Source organism: Trachurus trachurus, assembly GCF_905171665.1.
Source record: "Trachurus trachurus genome assembly, chromosome: 17".
In the NCBI taxonomy this organism is placed as follows: domain Eukaryota; kingdom Metazoa; phylum Chordata; class Actinopteri; order Carangiformes; family Carangidae; genus Trachurus; species Trachurus trachurus.
The window spans coordinates 29470788-29493059 of NC_139900.1; the positions used below are offsets into that span (position 1 = coordinate 29470788).

The window sequence follows — 22272 nt, forward strand, 5'->3', positions numbered from 1 at the left end:
TGGAGGACAGAGCCTCAGGATCAGGTTGATGCTTATGCTGCCATCTAATAAACACAGCGGATGTGGGGGTACAGGGGCCACATGGAGGTCTGGGTCCAGGGTCCTGTTACCCACTTTTCCACCGTGCTGTTACACACGTCAGGGGTTCCCAGACTTTTCCATGCCAAAGTCCCCCAAATAGCATTCACTTCTGGCCGCGGACCCATTTTGCAAACCCACCGAGATTGAGGCACAAACTGCCAGGTCATCACAGTTTATGATGTAAGGAATTATATTTTGACTGGCAAGCAAATAGAAAGATGAGCATGAAGGCAAATAAGGTTTCAATGTTATATTAGCTACTGTAAATTACTTTTAATAATAATTCTCAAAATATAATCATTTGATTTTATTTTGTTATTGCATTTTTTCTCATCTTCACTCCCAATTTGCTGAGGACCCCCTAGGACCCCCAGGCGGCCCCCCAGCGGGCCCCGGTCCCCACTTTGAAAACCACTGCGTTAGGCTACAGGTTAACACAACTGAATAAAATAAATGTGGTCAATGTGATTGCATTTCAGCTTTGTATATTTTGATTTTGGTGACATGAGACGGCGGCAGCAAATGTCCACGCTGACTTTGTCGACCACCACAGACCTGCGGCTGAAAAGTGTAGCCTATATATTTCAAAGGAGGTTAAATCGAAAAGCAACTGGACTTAGTTTCCTAGACAAATAACTAAGTCCAGTTGCTTTTCGATTTAACCTCCTTTGAAATACTATGACCTGGACAAATGAGAATATGCACCGGCTGTAGCCTATATAATAATAATTAAAAAAAAACATAATCTGCAGCACTTTCTAGGAGCAAAGCGGCAGGTTGCTGTGTCTTGATGTTGACCGCATGGAGGGGGGTGGAGAGGTGGGATAGGATGGGATGGGAGGTGACACCGCCTTGCGTTGATGACGCTCGCCATCGGGAGACATTTGGACAGCCTATGTAACCCATATAACCGAGCAACAAATGGTGCGTGCGCGGCCGAGGGGGAGATGTGATGCTGCCGGAGTTGGGAGGATGCTCGCGGCGACGGAGTGGCATTAACGCCGAGCTGCGGAGGAGCCGGAGCCCGAGCCGGAGCCCCTCTGCTGCTGCTGGTGCTGCAGGAGGAGCAGCAGGAGCAGGAGGAGGAGCAGGAGGAGGAGGAGGAGGAGGAGGACGCGGTTTTATCTGTTGATCGGATCAGAGACAATTAAAGCGCAGAACGATGAGTCCGACTTCCAGGTAGGTGAAGAAGAGGAGGAGGAGGAGGGGAGCCATCAGAGCTGTGGGGGTACATGCATAAAGCAGGAGCGAAAGTGGAGAAGGTGTTAAGGAAGGGGGGGGCTGTTGGTATTTCCGTGGTGTTTATCCGATGCAGGTATGTATGTAGCTACTGTATGGATGGAGCTATTGGTATGCAGATGGAGACTTAAGAGGTTGTTGCCAGGAGACCCGCTGCTGCTGCATCGCTGCTTGTCGTGCGCTATCTACACCCCCCTCCCTCTTCTACACCCCCCTCTTCAGTAATTGCAGGATACAGGCCTGCACCCATCAATGGCGGGGTGATGTGTTATTCAACCGCTTCTGTTGCTTGAATGCACCATTTCCAGAAAGAAAGAAAAAAGAAAAACACACACACACACATCACATCACATGAGCACTGCAGCTTCCTGCACTCACACACCAGACACAGACTGGAGATGTGCTGCTGCTGCTGCTGCTGCACAGACTTCACTTCATCCCACTTGTTGGTCCTATAGGTCACAGACAGCACTCACTCTGGAGGTGTGAAGAAGACGAAGAAGAAGACGAAGAGATGTCTCAGTAACATCATGTTTAACAGCCGGCTGCCTGCTGCAGGAGAAGGAGGAGAAGGGGGGAGGGATTGTGGACAAAATGACCCAAACACCTCAGGATACAAGGGGGGGACTTGTTTACAGCAGCAAACACTGCTGTGTGTGTGGAGTTGTGATTAATGCCAATTAGCAGCAGTTGTCAGCTGCAGCAGGGAGGTCTGGCGAGGAGCAGGGCGAAGTGTGAGGCTTTAAAAGCAACAGATCCACAGAGCAGGTGCAGCAGCGGTGGGGAAAATAGATCAAGTGGAAACAGCTTCAACAATCAAAACAAACTGAGCGTCATTCAGAGTACTAGAGCTACAACTTACATTTATTTTCATACTTGACTTTTATTTTTTTTATTCAATTAGATCGTCATTATTCTAAAAAAATTGTATAAAAATAAAACAAAACATCTATTTGTGTCCCAGAATTCAAGGTGACTAACATGTATTTTCTCAAATAAACGGGCAAAAATAACGAAAATCTTTAATTTATGGTTATTTGAAACAAAGAAATGCTGAAAAAAATGAGAAAATGGAACAATTAAACTTTTTTTTTTAAACTGTTGCTCTTGTTTGACATTGCAGTGGTTCCAACCTTGAGGGCTGACACACCTCCAGTAGGTCAAAAGATAAGATTGTTTAGTTTGTTCTCAAATTGAACATCTTGTCTTGATGCAACACATTATTAAAATAAAGGTCAGTTCATCTTGAGGGGCAAAGAGAAACCCACTTTGCAGAGGTCACACACACACACACACACACGCAGGCTGTGAGGACTCGGGGTCACGACCAGAGGGTTAAAGGTGTTGACAAAACGCTGCAGCCTGGTTCAGGACCTGATATAATCCACATCTGCTGCAGCCGCCGCCGCGTTCAGCGTCACAAGATTATTTTAAAGGCGAGCGTCCGTCTCTGCTGTTTGTCTGAGTCTCAGGAGGGAGCCGTGCAGAGCTCCACATGCCCCAACGACATCATGTGTTGCGTTTGTCATGTCTTGAGCGTGAGTGACACCTGCAGAGCTCAGAGAGGTGTGTGTGTGTGTGTGTGTGTGTGTGTGTGTGTGTGTGTGTGTGTGTGTGTGTGTGTGTGTGTGTGTGTGTGTGTGTGTGTGTGTGTGTGTGTGTGTGTGTGTGTGTGTGTGTGTGTGTGTGTGTTTTAGCAGCTCCTCTGAGGAGCGTTGGGAGCTGTGGGAGCTGTTCACACCTTCCTGTCGCTGCCTCCCAGGTCCCTACTGTCGGGCCTGTTTGCCACTGACACACATTTACTGTCACTTTTGACTTTATCACACGAGCCTTCACCCACAGTCTGGAGCCTCTTCTTTCTTAGCTGCTTTGGGAGCAAATCTGCTTAAGGATATCAGTCAAGTCATGCACGTGCTCAGACTTGTGCTCAGGCAACATGTTGCCTGCTTGTTGAAATACTCACCTGCCCTAAAAAAAAAAAAAAAATTATGTCAGTCCTCTCCTATGGTTTTCTGGCACAGATTCATCCGACCCTTGAGAGCTGCTATATGAGGCCATATGTGTGTTTGTTATGGACTTAGGTAGTGCTATCACTTGTAATAGGGATCAGCAGCTCATGTGGGTGAGCAGGCTTGACCGACTGGAGCTGCTTACCAGAGCTGGAGACCGGCCATATGTTTGCCCAGTTGCACATTGGGCCGTCACCACCGCCGCCCTCACCTCCCTCAGCCCTGACCATTTTAACTGGTTTCACCGGCTTACCATGGCTTTAGCATCTGTGCAGTAAATTTAGGGCATAGCTATTTTGCCGCTTTGTTTTGCACACGCGGTTGGTTTAAAGCGGTCAAACCCAAGCTGTGGCTTTTAGTTGTGTTGGTTACGCTTCATTGTGACACAGCATCTCTGTCTGCATCACCATGAAGAGGCTGAGGTCCAGGAGTAGAGAAAGATTGGAGGACGAGGTAGGAAAGAGTCTTTTTTTTTAACAGTAGTGTGTGTATCTCCATGTGGGAAACAGGCTGCAGCCGTCTTTCAGTGTGTTGATGCGACATGATACGGTGTTAAAGTTTGAGCTGAAATCACTGGACAATGCTGCAGAGCTTCTTCTTCTTTTTCTTTCCTTTCATGCACTAGTGCAAAAATAAGGAGTAAAAATCTAAAATTTCTCTTGCAGGTGAAACTTGAGGAGAGTGAAATGATTCCAAAGTCAGGAAAATCTCCAGCAGACTCACGGAAAAGTGTTGGCATCCATGAGTTTGCAGCACTTGCCAGATCCTCCCTGAATGGTAACAACCATTGTTTTTTCAGGTTTTTTTTGTGTGTAGTGTGTGTTTTGAATTCCTTAAGCTACAACGTCAGACTCACTCTGACCTCCACCTCTCTATGTCCAGGTATTTCACAGGCGGTGAAGGACCATGTGACGAAGCCCACCTCCCTGGCTCAGGGCCGGGTCGCACACCTCATAGAGTGGAAGGGTTGGCCCAAACCTGCGGGCCCCTCACCGGCCGCCCACTCCCACTTCAGCTCCTACTGCCACCTGAGCGAAGGAGAGAAGGAGGCGCGCTTCGCTGCAGGTATTTATTATTTTATGTTGTTATTAAAGGAGAATTCCGGGCATTTCTGACCCCTAAATCGTTGTCCTGATGGTCAGGGGGAGCAAAAAATGCGACTAAAATTGAGTTACACCATGGCTAGACGGCGCGAGGGATAACGACAACGCTAACCTATGGGGGCAATTTTTTCAACCATAACAAACACTCAAAAAACAATCAAATATCTATGGTACATGACTCGAATCCTTATGACACACCACTGAACTCATATAGTGTACAGTATAAAGAAACTTTGTATTTTTTGCATGTAGTCAACGATTTAGGGGTCAAAAATGACCAGACTTCTCCTTTAACTGTTCTCTATCCAGTTTCTACACTTTGAGCAGACTTTCTGCAGTGCGGTGTACTGTAACTAGCTGGTGTCTGCATGTCACTGTTGTGTGTGTGTGTGTGGGGGGGGGGGGGGGGGGGGGGGGGGGGGGGGGCATGTGCATCCTCTTACACTGAGCTCGGTTTAGCTCGGGCGTCATCTCCTGGCCGGCGCCCACCTTCTGTCATGCACCTAATCCCCTAAAACTCCTGCATGTCAGGGGTCCGCCCCGCCCTCCGTGCTGTCTCTTGGGTGACGGCTTGTCTTGGCAGCAGATGGTGGCCTATTAGACACTCTCCCAAAAAAAACCCACTTCGCTGCCCACCAATGGTACAGCAGCTCCTGTTGTTTTGCTGTGACTCATCCTCTCTGGCGCCGGTGACATCGGCATTGGTTTGATCAAAAGCGAGAGTTGAGAGAGAAGAGGAGGGAAGTCGGGTGCTCTCTGTGTGTTCATTATGAAGTCTGTTTTTTTCTCTCTCTCAAATCTGACGTACAGACGTTTTTTTTTTTTTTGCTCTATATTTTAAATAAGCCTCTGATTCAAGCTGAAACCATCAGACAGATTTCATATTAGGCCTAACTGTTGTAATGCTCAAACAAGCTACGGTGATTTAAATTAGCTGGTAGTGTCTTAAAAGAGCAGTATGATCTGTTTTCTCTATTTTATATTAGTGAAGCCTGAATATTTTTGCATTTTGGACTCAGCCATTTGAAGATGATTTGGGAAATTGTGAGAATTTCTTAATCCTGTCCCAATTCAAGAAGAAAACAGGACAATTATAAATCATTAATGTCCAAATGTAGTGTTTGATATAGGATATTGATATATTGGCAGATAGCCTGCTTTCACTCTGTTAAATTCATTCAGTGACTTTTAATCCACTTTAATAATCTATCTATCTATCTATCTATCTATCTATCTATCTATCTATCTATCTATCTATCTATCTATCTATCTATCTATCTATCTATCTATCTATCTATCTATCTATCTACCTACCTATCTATCTATCTATCTATCTATCTATCTATCTATCTATCTATCGATTTAAATCAAAATTTTATATGTAGACAAACCCACCCCCTTCTTCAGTATGAGCTGTCATTGAGCATTACGTAATGAGACTGAAGGCAGAGACATTACAGTTTTTCTCAGTCGCTTTGGTGCTATTCTCAGATCAGAATGAAACTTCTCATAACTATTAGTTCAACCTCCACAACATGTAGTCATTTGTCCACATCATAGTAGCAGTTTCTCCTTCCTCTGAACAAATTGCAAATGCTTTTGGACATGTATCAGTTGCTCTCATACAATTCTCTGCTGTTTTACAACATTATCATTTGTTTATGTCATGTCAGTCAAAATAAACTATACTTTTGAACGCTGAATAGTCTTTCCCTATAAAACTAATAGTCCTCATTTCATTGCTTGAGTCATTACATACAAAATTGTTGAACTAGTTTTCAAAATCTGTCAAACTAATTTTAAATGTTGGGAGAAGCACTGTGAATTCAATTATTCAAACATTTACAGTAAGGAACAACAGGTATGTATGGTATTGGACAGTAATTCAGCACTAAACAATCTGCACTGCTGTCATTGTGTCAGGCATTACTGTAAGATACAGTGGGACAAGAACTTTTTACATTTACATTTAGACTTACAGCTTCACTAGAGAACAGATTTACTGTATTGTAATGTATAACAGCAACCACAGTAAAGATTTCCCATCTTTACAGTACGGTACTGTACTACAGCATTTTACAAGTAGGAATGCAGTACATGTACTGTACATTACTGTAATTTTACTCTGCATCACATATGATTACAAGACAACCTCACAGAGGTGGAAGAGACTGAGCCCATTACAAACAATGGCATAAGGTTGAAAGAGATACAATGTAAGGATGACATTACTGTATCTTTGGGAATATTGAATCTGTTTCAGTCGCTACAATTGACAGAGTGATGTAGATGAAAATGTGACTGGAACGTCTGGATGTGCAGGAATGATTTACAGTACTCTGTAGGTTCACTTACTATATGTACTGCAACATTGTTTACGTAAAGTTGTACCCAAAGAGTGTTTCTTATGTTTGTTGTAGATGACTGTAGTGTATTTTTCCTTTGCACAATGCTGTGAACAAATCAGAATTGCAAAGAGCATATGCAGTAGAAATGTGAAACATACATATTCAGTATCTCCACTAAATACAGTAATGTGTAACTTTACTGTAGTTTTCACATGGCTGTACCAGTAGTGTATAGTGCTGTCTGGAGCATTTTCAGGTATCATCACTTTTTGCATTGGAAAACACTTAGAGAATAAAGTGTCCTAATGAAAACATGACAAAGCCATTTGACTATCTTGTTCATAAACGATGGTGTCAGGTCTTCTCATTTTGACGACACTGACAGTTTCATTGACATGAGTACTTGCTTTTGAGGGATGGACAATCTATTTTGAGCAAGTGAGTGGTTTTGCAGTTTGCAATAATTGTTCTGAGAAATGCACTAACTGTTGTGCAAATGTTAAGAGTGATGTGAGAAAAGCACCAAAGCGATTGAGAAAAACTGTAACACTTGTGTTGCTCTTGTTGCAGGTGTGGCTGAGCAGTTTGCCATCGCTGAGGCGAAGCTCAGAGCCTGGGCGTCCATCGATGATGATGATGATGATGAGGAGGAGGAGGAAGACTTCACTGATGAAGACAACCACAGCAATGGACAGACCCACACCTTCTCCAACCAGAGCTCAGGTAACATCCACCTCCTCCTCCGCCCTCCATGTAGGTCACCTCACCTCATCTCGTTTCTTTTTTTTTTTTTTGTACTTTATTTTTATAGAAGGGACATAGACAACATACAGAAAGACATAGAACAAACAGTTGGTCACCTATACATTCATTCAAACGTTATACTGGTAATGTTACAAATACAATGATGGCTCAATGAGCATCTCTTTTGGACATGTACACAATCCATTTTTCCCAATAGTGCAAATATTTATCAGTCTGTAGATTTAACGAAAGGGTCATCCTTTCCATATTTTGGATATTGGTCACAATATTGATCCAATCTGACTCTGCTGGAGGTGTGGTCTGCAGCCAACTTCGAGTTATGGTTTTCTTACTAGCTGCTAATAATATTTTTAAAAGATATTTGTCTCGCCCCAATATATGGGGTGCAATATTTCCCAGGTAGATTGTAGAAAAAGAGCTATTAATTTCATCACCAAAAATGTTTTGTACTACTTACCTCATCTCATTTCATCTTCATGTTGTGCGTCGTCACTGACAAAAACCGCCTCATCTCCTCCCATCACCCACTCACTCCTCCAGGTGTTCTGACTCTTTGCTCCTCCCTCAGACGCCGCCACGTCCAGTCCTATCACCGCAGCACTACGCTGGCCTGAGGCGGACGGTGGCGAGGCGCCGCCCTCACACTGTCCCCTGGGCTCCAGCGGCGGCAGCGGCGGCGGCAGCGGCCTGCTGCTCTGTGGACGGCCTCTATCTCAAAATGACCCACATTCATCCCAGACCGATTCACCTACTTTACCCAGTGACTGCATGAGTCCATTCCTGGAGGAAGAGGAGGAGGAGGAGGAGGAGGAGGAGGAGGAGGAAGAGGAGGAGGAGGAGGAGGAGGAGAGGCTGGGCTGTCCTGAGGAGCAGCCGGCTCCTTCACAGGAAGTCTACGTCCACCACAAGCCTGGGGAGTGGAGGCCTCGGGGCCGGAGCAGCAGGTTCGACTCCTGCTACTCCACCTCGCACTCCGAGTCCCCCGGAGAGGAGGACGAAGAAGAAGACGAGGAGGAGGGAGATGGCAGCGTGTTTCAGGAGGTGAGGGTGTGGCACTGCAGCCCCAGGAGCTTCTTCTCCGACCGGGCGTCTTCGGGAGTGGCCTCGTTCGACGAGGAGGAGGAGAGGGATGAAGGGGTGGAGGAGGAGGAGGAGGAGGAGGAGGAGGAGAAGAAGGAGGAGAAGGAGTATTTGATGTGATGTGTCGTCCATCTTTATGTCTCTTTGAGTCGTGTTGATTCTGGATATGACATCATCTGTTCTGCTTTCACTGTAAACCTCCTCTCTCTTTCTCTCTCTCTCCACCACTTCCTCCTCCTCTCCTCTCCTCCCTCTGATCACGTCTCCTCCACTCACTGCCTTCTGTCTCCTCTTCCAGGCCTTTTCATGTACTGATCTCCCTCCACTGTTAATCGCTGCTGTAAACAGTATAAATGTATATATACATATACGCACATAAACAGTATGTGTATATATATATATGTGTGTAATCATGTTGGAGAGTTCAACCAGAATGTAAAGCTGTTGTTCAAACTGAGTTTTGTACATTTTTTGTGAAGTCATGTGTTGCTATTGCGTTGGTTTTCTATGGATATTTTGTAGTGTTGTTTTCTTCTAGGTCTTGCTGTGTCGTGTGAGGTCGGGCTATGTTTGATACTGAATATCTGAATGTCCTACATATATAAATATGATTTTTCTTTTTGAAAAAAGAAAAGTCTTTGTCCTTTTTTTTTTCTTTCCCCTCGCACATGCAAACACAAAGTAAACACATGAGGAATAAACACTTCTCATCTTTTAAAGGTGTTTTTTTTCTCTCCTTTCAATTTAATCATTCACTCATGTACAAAAACAATTTCATGTTCTCTGAAAAATAACAATGGCTGTTGGATTTCAAATGCATAATTCTCCTATGTACAGAGCGTGTACATAACATCTCATTCGTGTATTTTCATATGTACAAAGCATATACAGGCCAGTGCCATATAAAGGGAGATACTACAGACTTATTGCTTAACTAGATACGCTGCAAATTAGCTTATACACTCTACATTTAACTCCTTATACGTTATCTTATATGGCGAGCACTACTACACATTCTATATGCAAACAGAAAGTTGAGACGTTAATAAATTGTTGCACAAATGTTTACACAGACAAAAAAAAAAAACCAACAACCAAAAAGTAAAACGAGCCTGGGTCGGTGCGCTGATGCGAAATCACATAAGATTGAAATGTGGCTCAAAAAATTAAAAATAATCGATGCATGAAGCTAAAATACTTTTACACCCATTTGAAGGTCTTAACAAGGACTCACACACACACACACACACACTTTGCTCTACGACAGTTTTCCAACTCTGTGGGTGTGCTTCATTACAGTAGTTACATTTCTCGACGTTGCATTAGAGACCAGGCTGGATTAAATGTACTCTGTCATAAAGATATGTCTAACATATCAAGGTGTAAATATCTACAGGCCGCATACAGTGCATGTAGGTGTGTTTGTGTGTCTATGTATGTATGTAGGTATGTGTGTGTGTGTGTGTGTGTGTTTTGTGTGCTCTGTACAACAGCCGGTATCTTCCTGTCACTCGGAGCTCAAGTGTTGTTCCTTTTATCATGCTAGAAACACAAACACAGTTAAAGTCACACAGCAGGAGATGCAGAGGCAGTTCAAACGACAAGACCGACAGTCTACATTGCCCTTATTGAATCAGCCCCTAAAAAGCCAAACAAGGCTACATGTGCAGTAAAATTATATTCATGGTAATTACAATGTGCTTCACCATTATTTGGAGCCCTGTACTGTACTAAGCTTGGTGGACCTTTGGAAGCTGCCTTTGTCATCGTGTGAATATAGATCCCAGCTGATAGGAGGATATTGGGAGCTGACGGTGGATACCGATATATATAAGCTGGGACATGAGACTCTGCAGAGTCCGCAGAGAGTTGTAAACAAGGGAGTCTGGACAAATTAATGGTGATTATTGTTGCCTTTAAATTACCTTTCATTTTCACTCACATTAAAACCAACACATCTATATACCTTCACACCAACAATTCAACAACCTTTCTGATGTGTCAGCCCAGTGCTAATGAATAGGTAGTTGTTTAAATTCATACCATGATGTGCTCATTAGAATAATTTTCCATGTCTTTGTACCGCTGTGCTTTCTTCTCTGTTATTTGCCCCTTTTATTTACCACCCTCCATTATTTGCATGTGATTTGTTTTTTTTTCTCTCCTTATAATGTTTGAAGTCAGTTTGAAGTTGGTTTACTTCGGGATGGAAAGTGAGGTCACATACACACACGCACTCACACACACACACACATACACTATATATTATATATTTCAATATTTGTTATTGCCATTAAATCCCATGAAAAGACCAGAAGTATTTGTCTGTGCAGCCAAAGCCTGGTCTGGTTTATTTCTCTGTGCCAGAGAGCTCCACACAACAAAACATCATCATCACCAAACTGAAGACATTACAGGATAAATGAAACACTCACTAATGATGCACATTTTGTCAATACACGTCAACACATTTTATTTATCTAGAGGCTGCTTTGTATTATTGTCAATCTACATGTTCTTTTGTATTTGCCATGGATTCAGCCATTATGTTAGGAAGGAAGAGTGAGTCATTTCTTATTTCTTATAGTTTATGTATTTACTTTGTACTGTAGCGGTCAGACTTTGGGGTAGTTCTACTTCTACAAACACTTGTTAGAGGAGAAAGTGTATATTAATCCACAATTAAATAAACATTCTCCAATAAATGCACTACTTGACCTTGAATTGTCCAATCCAAGAGAAGTCATCAAAGATCAAAGTGTTTCCAAAGTGGAGAGGTCTCTCTTTACTTTGGTGGATCCATCACAAAACAACCAAGACGGTAGGAATACTAACAAATCAACCAGTGTTACAAACCAAAAACTATGAAAACGTATAATTTCTCCTGCAGGTTTCTGTGCAGTGATACAGACGTCAAGGCTTCACATTGTCAGTAAAATGTGTCGATAGTAGAAAAGCTTAGTTACACTAACAAATCTCAACCTCCCGTGTAGCAGCATCATCACTGGTTGTTTTTTCAGACATCGACACAACAAGTGACATCACCGTGTGTAAAACATCTGAGACGATCCCGTTTAAAAGATTCATGAATGAATGAGCTGAGGGCTGAGAGTCACAGACTGAGCGGGTCTGTCAGAAAGCACAGACAGACAGACCCACTGTTGCTTTTGGTCTTTTCACAGGATTTGTTGACAGTGATAAAAATATATATAATAAAACCAGATTTATCCTTAAATAGGCGTTTGCACAGTAGAATACTAAATGTCACATCTACTCAGGCTCACTCTCTCGCTCTCTCGCGCTCTCTCAAATCTCTCACACCACAACAACGTTAGAAACTCAGGTATCTAGGCTGGACTTGGAGGAGGTGAGTGTGACCTCTACAAATGTAAGAAACGTCCGTATTCATGAGGCGACGGTACGGATCACATCATTCAGATTGATCCTCCGTGTGGGCGGGGCTTCCCTCTCCCTCAGGTTCTGATTTGTCCTTGTTCAGAGACGGCGGACTCCCCTGTTCTTGCTCTGCGCCGTCTGGCTCCGGAGTCTGGGTCGGGGGGTCATAGTCACAGGCCAGCTCCGATTCCTCGGTGTGGGAGGGGCTGCAGTCAAAAGTAAACTCGGACTGGTCCTCGGTGAACGAGGGGCTCTCCTGCAGGACCAGCTCCGACTCGTTTGTGATGTCGCCGGGGCTGGTTTCAAACTGCAGGTTGGTCTGGTCCGAGAAGTTGACCGGGATCTCGTTGTACTGGAGATCGGGCTGGTCCTCCACGTCCTCCGGGGGGTTGGGTTCCCGTGGCAGCGAGAGCCCCCTGTGGCGGATGCACAGCTTGTGTAGTTCGGTTACCTCGGACACGCTGGTGGTGTTCCCACTGTCACGGAAACTGGCCAGCGGAGGGCGCACTTTCACCCCGGTGACCGTCACCGAGCCCTCGATGGCCTTGCGCAGCTGCAGAGCACAACCAGGCATCATGGGAAAAAGGAGAGAGAGCACAGCCAGTGGAGGCAGGGTGAGATTTAATGATCATATTATGGGAAAACAGACTCTATCAGAAATCAAGGTAACACTTTACTTGACGCCTATCTCTATAACATTATAACCATACTTATAATGAGTTGTAATGCAGTTATAGCCCTGTATAACTATAGTTATAAACACTCATAAATGATCATAATGCTTTATAACAATAAGCATAACACACTATAAAGCATTTTATCATGACTCATAAGGTCAGGTATTATAATACATTATAATTGTTAGTAACTCACTGACAATGACCACATCGATAATGCATTATAAATATAGTAATAATGTGTTATAATTGTCTTATAAACGTGTATAACTATCATTATAAACACTCATTAATTATCATAAGGCTTTATAACAATAAGCATAAGACATCATAGAGCATTGTATAATGCTTATAAGGTCTTAGTATTATAATAGTTATAATGCTCTATAATGTGTTATGCTTATTGTTATAAAGTCTTAGTGAGTGTTTATAATCATAGTTATACACGTTTATAAGCCCATTATAACACATTATAACTATATTTATAATGCATTATAAATGTGGGCATTGTCAGCGAGTTACTAACAATTATAACATATTATAATACCTGACCTTATAAGTCAAGAGAAAATGCTTTATAATGTGTTATGATTACTGTTATAAAGCATTATGATCATTTATGAGTGTTTATAACTATAGTTATACAGGGCTATAACTGCATTATAACTCATTATAAGTATGGTTATAATGTGTTATAGAGATAGGCGTAAAAGTAAAGTGTTACCAAAATCAGTAACTGAAGGAAACCCACCTCTTTGAGAGAGACCACTCCCACCAGGCGTCCCATGCTCGTCACGTAGGCGTGATCCAGCCCCAGCAGAGAGAAGATGGTGTGAGTCTGTGGGGGGGGGGGAGAGCTGCATGGTCACGGGTTCATCTGCATTTTGGATCAGAGCTTTGCAAACTGTGATAACTGGGATCCGACTACAGAGCCACGGCGTCACACTAGGCCGTCCCGGAGTCATGCATTCACTGCTGTTGTTACGCCTCGGACACTAACCAGCCAGAACCTGCCACCGTATGTTATGATTTATGTGACATGCTGAGGTTTTTCGCAAATGGAGCTGCCACCAAACAAATAAGGTGTGCAAAATGTCATCACCGTTTGATGAATGAAAGCGAAAGTGAAATCATTCAGCCGTGAAGACGGGGCTCTGTCTCTTCCCTTTGCCCATCGTCAGAAAAAGGGTGAGTGTGTGTGGGGAGTGAGCAGAGGTTGATGTTGTGCACTCCCGATCCGAGGGCGACAGCCAAATGGTTACAGGTTCACTGGAATGAAATAAATCATCATTCCCTTTCGTGCCTTGCTGTGTTTACAGCTTTGTGTGTGTAATAAACAACAGGACTGCTGTGTTTTCCTCAGGGTCAGAGTGAAGGAAAACATTAGGAGAGTTGTAAATAAAAATAGGCCAGAGAAGGCCATCTGAAGCTATTTTTGTTCCCAACACCTCACGTTTGTCCAGTTTAGTCTGATGCCAGTGTTGAAAACACAGTGAGACGACAGAGAGGTAACGCAGGTTATGTTATCTTTAAAGGAATAGTTCACCAAAAAATGTAATTTGATGCTGATGAATACTCCGGAGTAGTTTTTTATTCCTCAAAGTGCATCTGGAGACCCGTGAAGGGGGTTCGTAGTCCAACGAAATCCTTATATGAGAGTCAATAGCGCCCGACACAAAAAGTCCATAAAACTACACACACAAAAACCTTGAAATATTCCTCCACACTGCTCGTCCACTGCAATCCAAGTGTCCTGAAGGGATATAGTCCAGAGTTTACTCAAAACGACGTCATTTAGGACATTTTTACAGCCTAAACAGTCTGACGTTCACGTGCTTGAACGTATATAATACAGGACTGCTTGTAAAAATGTCCTAAATGACATTGTTTCGAGTAAACTCTAATATCTCTTCAGGACACTTGGATTGCAGCAGATGAGCAGTATGGAGGAAGATTACAAGGTTTTTGTGTAGTTTTATGAACCTTTTTGTGTTGGGCGCTATTGACTCATATAAGGATTTTGTTGGACTACGAACCGGCCTCCAGGGTCTCCAGATGCACTTTGAGGAATAAAAAACTACTCCGGAGTATTCATCAGCATGAGGGTGAGTCACTAATGACTGAATTTCATTTTTTGGTGAACTATTCCTTTTAGGTGAACTCCGGCATCAAGTTTGTGCAATTTGACATTTTTTCACCAGGTGGGAAAATGAATGAAAAAAAAATGCTTAGCTAATTTTTGGTGTGGCATTTATTGATTAAAGCAGAAGTAAGTGATATATTTGTGTTAATATAAGTCTTAAATAGTTATATCTTCCGACAGCAATCACTTACATAGAGTGTTCGGACTGAAACACGGGTCTCTCAGTCCCTCTGCTCTGCTCTGAGCCGAGGAGAAAACATTTATCGTATCCTACAGTTTTTATCCAATGAGGAGAGAGAACGGCATGCAGGGCTGTGTGTGCAGCCAAGGAACGCCGTGAATGTGGTGACGTAGCGACGAGGACTGTTATGGTGCGTTCAAGGAAACTCGTATTTTTCCGACCGTGAAGTGGTACCAGTTCGATCTGGTACGAGTTCACCGGTCGGAAGTTACGAGTGGCCGTTATAGTGACTTTCACCGGTAAAACAGGTCGGAAAAACATGAGTGGGTTGCCTGGAACGCTACAAAGTCGTAAGTTGTGACTTGAAGCTGTAATTTACGATTTCAAAAGCCTGCCTGGAACGCAGCATTAGCGAAAACGACCGGATCACTCACTTCTGCTTTAAGGTTCATAATTCATAATGAGATCAACTATTTTTCTGAGTGCGTTCAAGGCTTTTTGCTGATATTTTACCTTATGCAGCGACGTTTGCTCCACTAGCTGGAACGGCGCTGGATCAATCTTGCAGTTCTTGAAATCCACTGCTTCATCAAGCTGCTGCTCCTCCCACTCTGCTATCTGAGATGAGAAAGACGAGAAGAAAGTGAAAAACCTCTAAACTGGAAACTTGAGAGAACTGGATTCTGTGCAGGTGTGTGTGCAGGTCTCACATCTGATGGAGTCATGCAATCTTCCACTTCAGTAGAGTCCTGAAAATCAGAGACAGTGGGTTAGACGTACTTTTGTCCCTACAAATACACAGAGTGAACTACACATCATCATGTACCAACACACCACACTGGGGATTAGTGTAGGGAAAGATGCAGTAGGAAAAATACACAACTGTAACCCAGTGAAATGTTGTTTCTTATTTTCTTATAGGTAAAGATGTCATGGCTTGTGTTTTACGGCACAACCAGCTGCTGCCGTCAGGGGATAAACAGTTGAGTGAACTGAGGATGGGTTAAGGTTATTGATCAAACTGTGCACCAAGTGCCAAGAAAACCACAGCAGCAATAACTTAAAGAATCAACCATCTAAACCAAAACACAAACCACTTCTCCAACACTCACCACACGACCACACAGAACAACTAACGGCAGTTTGTGGGGAAGCTGATGAAACATTTAGTTCAACACAAGCGATTAAACCTTTTACCACTTTACAAAGCGCCCAACCTCTTTCTCTTTCTCTCTCTCACACACTTTCTCTTGCTCTCTCTGCAAAGCCGCTCTAATGCTTTGGTTGGTGCACCACAAATACTTTGGTCCAGCGCTCACTACGTACGTGTCGCAAGGCAACGGTTACTAAGCAACAGTCTCTAGGCGGCAGACAATCTTACCGCCATGGAGATCCTCACTCGTTTGGGCTTGGCCTTTCTTTTTTCAGGAGGAGCCGGCCCAGCCGGGCTCTTCCAGACGAGGAGAGAAGGCATCAACACAGTACAATATTAACACAGCATCAGTGAAAGTGGACAGTTTTACCCCTTTAACACCGCGTCTCTGCAACATTACATCGCAGTCTGACTTCTGCCGGGAGAAGTCTCCGTGATGCGAGCACAATGTTGCTGAAAGGGTATAATTACTACACCACAGATGAAGGTGAGGGCACGAAATCTGTACAAGAAACCCAATGTTAACACAACATTGGACGACAGATACACTGCCAGAGGAAAGGGTTTTAAACACCATATATTTGAGCATTTTCTATGTTAAGTGGTTTCAGCACTTATAATGTCCCCTGAAGTACAAAATATAAGATTTCCATCCATTTCCATAGGATTACAGATGGTTTTAAGACTGACAGACTAATAGACTCAGTGTGATGCATATTTGATATATAAATATTAAACAAGAAGATTTAGGATTTATATAAAAGGACTAATAAACCCAGTGTGCATGGATTATATATGTATATATACATATTAACATTTATATATATATTGCTTAAACTTGGTTTTAATTCTACTAAGTATCCTATTTATAGGAAAAACACAGGTGAAAATAATAAAATTAAAATGACCGATTTCTATTCAGCTTCTTGTTGTCCATGCTGCCTCGCTGTCAGACCGTCAGGACTTACTGGGACACATGAACCGAGCAGCAGAGCCTTTGTTCATGTTATTATTACCAGCAGTGCTTTTCCAACAATCCCAAGCACAAATGTTGGGCTGCAGAAAAGACAGACTCAGCAGGAGATGCACATGTCTGTTGTGATAAGTCCGTCTTGCATTTTTCATTTGCTCAACAATAGGTAACGACAAACAGCCCATTACACTTCCAAAGAGACAGGAGTGACACATTCAAATGACTTGTTTTGTCCGGCCCACGGTGTAAAACTGTGTTTTCAGTTTACAACAACATAAAACAGCAACAGCAGTGAAGAAATTCCTAATATGTGAGGCGTTGCCATAAGAAACAGCTTTTTTGCTTCATAAATTAAATGAACTTTAAAAAAAAAAAAGTGATTAATTTTCTGTCACTGCACTGACTGATAAATCAACTAATTATTTCAGCTCTATTTAAATAGTTTCAACTTCAAAGGACAAAACTACAGCGCTATACGATGTGTGAACTGAGTGGCTTTATATACACTTCATACAGATTTCTCCAGAGGCCGGTCGGACTTATTTACCATCTTTGGAAACTTTGATCTCTGCTGCTACGAGTTAAGAAGAACTTTTATTGTTTTTATGCGTTTGGCTACAGAGAAGGTTTAAAGTGACTTTACCCCATCCATCGGTGCATCGGATTTAACCAGAAATGCTAAAATGTAGGATGTTCAAAAACGTTTGACTGGCAGTGGATGTGTTGTGTGGTGAGGTGAGGCAATGACTCACACACAGGGTTTCAAACTAAAAAGCCACGACCACAGCGTGAGATCTCAGAGGAAAACCCTGCTGCCTGTGGGTGGATCATCCTGCCCGTCAGCAGGAGCAGGAGGAGGAGGAGGAGGAGGAGGAGGAGGAAGACGATGGCATATATGTGGACTCAGAGAGAGCGCGCACACACCTTTTGCGTACGATACATGTCACACACTCTTACAGCACCCACTCGCACCCATGCATTTGTCAAATTCTCCTCTCTCCGTCTCGCTGTTGCTCTCACCTCCAGCAGCTCCTTGTCTTGGTCGGCACAGGACAGAGTTTGAGAGCCTCAGAGAAGAAAACAACAATTAGCTTTTATTAAATTTTTGGATTTGAATTCTGCACCTTTTTATTTAAATGTTCGCTCTCTGTGTCCTGCATCTGCGCTCCACTGAGCGTCCCGCTGTGTGTGAAGTACATACTATTTGGCGTCTCTGTGTCGCTGATGGCAGACACAGTTTTCAAGGCAGATTTCAGTGGAAGCTGAACATTGGAAACCACTGGGCTGAAGGAAGAAGACTCCTCTGTGGAGATCTACATGGAAAATATATTAACAGAAGAAGCCAGACACAAGCACACATGCACACACATATACACACACATCCGCACACACACACACACACACACACACAGAGAACACAGAAGAGACAAATACGAGCACATGCACGTAAACAAACAGGACAGCACAGGTAAGGGCACAGACGACAGAGACACAGGAAACATGTGTTAATGTAAAAATAGAAATATGAGACATTTACACAGTTTGTCAACACTTACCACAACAGCTGTCCAAAACCTCCATCTGTGCCTTTACCTACTGCTACATGCTCCACACATGCTGTGTCTGATCCACTCTTAGTCTACCGCTACAACCCCAACCCAAGCCAGACTTCGCCCCAGCCCAGCCCTGGCGCCCCCGGACGCCTCACACCTGTTGGGTGCTCACCAGGAAGCGGACCGCTTGGCGAGCGCTGGCCGAGGAGGCGTTGGCGTGGGTGTGGGTGGTGCTGGGCGAGCTCGGGGTGCTGTCGCTGGTCACGCTGGGCAGTTGATCGTGGGTGCCGTTGTCCTGGGCCAGCTGGCGGAGGTACTCGAGCCTCCGCTGGCGTCCCAGCTGAAGAGCGAGCAGAGACTGGAGCTGCAGCCGCTCTATGGAGCCCAGGAGGATCATGGAGTCTGACAGAGGAAAACAAAAAGAAAGAAAAAGAGAAGAATAAAAAAATCAGAGAAAATGTGAAATCGAAATATGTTATTTTATGAAACCACTGTTTCATTTAAAGGGACAACGAGGAGTTTGTATTTGGTTATAAAAAAGTCTCACCTTAATGTGGATGAATCTGCGCTACCCACACTTGTTAATGGCTCCATTTTCGATAAATATATTGCTTTGTCTCTATCATTATTTTGTTATTATTATTAGTGGTGGAAATGCTTGGCGAGCTGACCAGCGTTTCCTTACTTTCGGTTTCGCGGACGCTGCCCGGCGGGTCATGAGAATAACGCCGCCGAATCGCCGTTTATGGTCGGAACTACGGCGGTATCTGATCGTCTTTAAACCTCCGACTTTTATTCTTGATGAATGAAAACATTCTTGACAAGACGTCCGTCTTGCGCCTGTCCAAGAATTTCACTGTGCGCGCGGAGGCTCATGGTAAATGTAATATGAAAACACTTCGCTTTCCAAAACTCCTTGTTGTCCCTTTAATGACACAAAACAAACCTCTCTGGTTTCCTCCCTTTCTAACACCGATCCTCATGATCAGCCGAGTCCAGCTGTTAAGCAACAAATCAGATCGCACCATAATCTAAACTAGCCAATCAAGTTGTCCATTCCTATAGTTCCCATCTATATGAGCTGCTATCTGGCACTGTACAGTATTATTATGTATTTATTATCTTTTGTATTGTTACATGTTTATATTCTTGTCTTATGGATTTTGATGATTTATTTAATTTATTTCTAATGGCTGCAGTGTGGATGGCGCTAACCCTAGCCATAATAAGTCAATATCTAATATAATTAATAATTATATTATAATGATAATATTAATAATAGCAGCTATTTTGATTGCCGCACGCCTAATCCTAACCATAAAATGTTTATCTCCTATTGTACTAACTTGACCTGAACTTTTCTGCCTGCGTTGACCTTTTGACCTCTCCCTGGGGCGCACACACACATATATATTTATATACATTTTATTTCATGGATATTTTGGGTATTTGATTCAAGTTATAATCTAATTGATTAGTGTTTGTTTCTTTTCTTTTTTCTCTTTATAACCTAACATCAAGCATTAGGCTATTCTTTTCTTAAATATATTTCAGGCTTTGATCTTATACAGTACAGGTGAAACCCTGTGCCCATGCATGTTGTTAACTTCACAATTTAACAGTCCCTAACCCATTCACATTTTGGTGAATAACAAAAAAGTACTAATATCCATCCATTTTCCGTTATGAGTTGAACTCAGTTAGTACATTTCATTCAATTCGAGATGGATTTTAAAATCTATCAGTAAACGTTACTTGTAACTGTTCAATATAACCACATAAATCTGCTGCTCTAACAGACTCTTCTGCTCTTCTGGTTTCAGGTTTTCCACCAGATTATAGACCTGGCTGTGGGGATTCGCTCCCATTCAGCCACAAGAACATTAATGAGGTTCGACACTGATGTTTGGCGATAAAGGCCCTGGCTCATTCCACCTCATCTCAAGTGGAAAGGGATTGAGGTCAGCAGCTCTGTGCAGGGCGGTCGAGTCCTTCCACACCAAACACAGAAAACTGTTTCGTTATGGACCTGGTTTTGTGGGAAAGTGTCTCTCCTATACAGCAGTGTTGTTCAAACATACAGCTCTGGAAAGAGACCACTTCAAAAATGATCAGTTCCTCTGGTTTTGCTATTCATAACTATGTGTTTGAGTAAAATGAACACTTTTGTTTCATTCTATAACCTACTGACAACATTTCTCCCAAATTGGAAATAAAAATATTGTCATTTAGAGCATTTATTTGCAGAAAATGGCAACAGGTCAAAATAACAAAAAAATTCTGGTGTTTTCAGACCTTGTATAATGCAAAGAAAACAAGTTAATATTCATTTTAAAACAACACAACACTACTTTTTAAACTTAGGAAGAGTTTAGAAATCAACATTGGTGGAATAATCCCAATTTATAATCGCAGCAGTGTTTTTTAAAATTTTATTTATAATCTTTCTTCCTCATTAAATATGATTTGGTTCAGGTGATCAGCTAAGTAGAGAGAGGTGCTTGTGTTGGAGTTCAATAGACACTGGAATCAATGGCTGCCATACATGTAGAGAAGCTGATTTATTAAGAACATTTTGGAGTGGTCTCTTAATTTTTTCCAGATCTGTATCTGTGTATGGGGTCACATTAAAAGTGAAGGCACTCACCTGTGGACTCAACCAGGGCCAGAGTTTTGAGCTGACCGGTCAGTAGCATCTCCTGCAGCTCCCGATAGGAAGAGCTGAGAGTGATGTAGCGCACGTCCCTGACCATGATGTCCTCCACACGGATGTTATACTTCCTGAGCGGTGGGAGGGGAGAGGTGGAAACAAGAGAGGGAGGGAAATCAAAGAGAGGGGTAGAAAGAAGGATGATGAAGATAGAGAAACAACTAAGGACTCAGACTGGACTCACTCGTGATGCCCCATGCCCAGCTCAGGCAGATAAGGAAGTTTCTTGATCCGGATGATGGAGTCGTACAGAGACGGCTGGAGCGCCTGGGCCACGGCGTTGGCCAGGATGACGGCGATCATCACGGGCAGGATGTGGGAGATCTGACCGGTCAGCTCGAACACGATGACTGCTGTGGAAACCGTGTGGGTGACTGCTCCAGACAACGCTGCAGCACCTGCGTGGGAGGGAGGTGAATTAAAGAGAAATCATCTGTTGTGTCTTGTCTCTCCGTCCACATGGAGTAAATAAGAGTAAATAGAGCAAGATTTAGTGTGTGATCAATCGTGTTTTTGACAGGAATAAGAAATTAGACCGCTCATTATGCAGCGACGATAATTGCGCGTGATTTATCAGAGGAGAGTTTACTGTAAGACTGCAAATCCAAACAGGATTTTATTCTACAGGGTGTCGTTCTAATTCATAACATTTAACGGCATCCTGTCGCACTAACCACTGAGTCACAACCGTGGCAATTTTGTATTGAACAATTTTCTATTTTACTTTGGTCCAAAACGTAATGTTCGACTTAAGTGGAATCAATTTTCATCAGTCACATTCTATAAGCTGGTATGAAGCGATAAAAACGGCTGCAGCTTTGCAGCGGCAGCGATTTCAATCATGCAGGAGAGAGGAAGAGC

The 22272-nt window shown here is 43.1% G+C and overlaps 2 protein-coding genes across 2 annotated transcripts in view; one reads left to right on the forward strand and one right to left on the reverse strand.

The window, feature by feature from the left end:
• Positions 1 to 3994: 3994 nt before the first annotated feature.
• Positions 3995 to 8745, forward strand: fam131aa (family with sequence similarity 131 member Aa; the record flags this gene model as incomplete). Its single annotated transcript, XM_083991902.1, has 4 exons — positions 3995 to 4106; positions 4212 to 4394; positions 7351 to 7503; positions 8114 to 8745. Exons 1-4 carry the CDS (start codon positions 4016 to 4018, stop codon positions 8743 to 8745), a joined length of 1059 nt encoding a protein of 352 aa, XP_083848028.1. The 5' UTR covers positions 3995 to 4015.
• A 3310-nt stretch (positions 8746 to 12055) lies between these two features.
• clcn2a (chloride channel, voltage-sensitive 2a) overlaps positions 12056 to 22272 on the reverse strand; it is a gene marked incomplete at both ends in the record, with an annotated part of 40516 nt that continues 30299 nt past the window's right edge. Inside the window, 10 exons of the mRNA XM_083991939.1 lie at positions 12056 to 12574; positions 13450 to 13536; positions 15536 to 15640; positions 15733 to 15771; positions 16404 to 16472; positions 18169 to 18215; positions 18350 to 18461; positions 18859 to 19103; positions 21349 to 21482; positions 21596 to 21809. Of these exons, the coding sequence (XP_083848065.1) occupies positions 12056 to 12574; positions 13450 to 13536; positions 15536 to 15640; positions 15733 to 15771; positions 16404 to 16472; positions 18169 to 18215; positions 18350 to 18461; positions 18859 to 19103; positions 21349 to 21482; positions 21596 to 21809 (1571 nt within the window). The remainder of the gene's footprint in view (positions 12575 to 13449; positions 13537 to 15535; positions 15641 to 15732; positions 15772 to 16403; positions 16473 to 18168; positions 18216 to 18349; positions 18462 to 18858; positions 19104 to 21348; positions 21483 to 21595; positions 21810 to 22272) is intronic.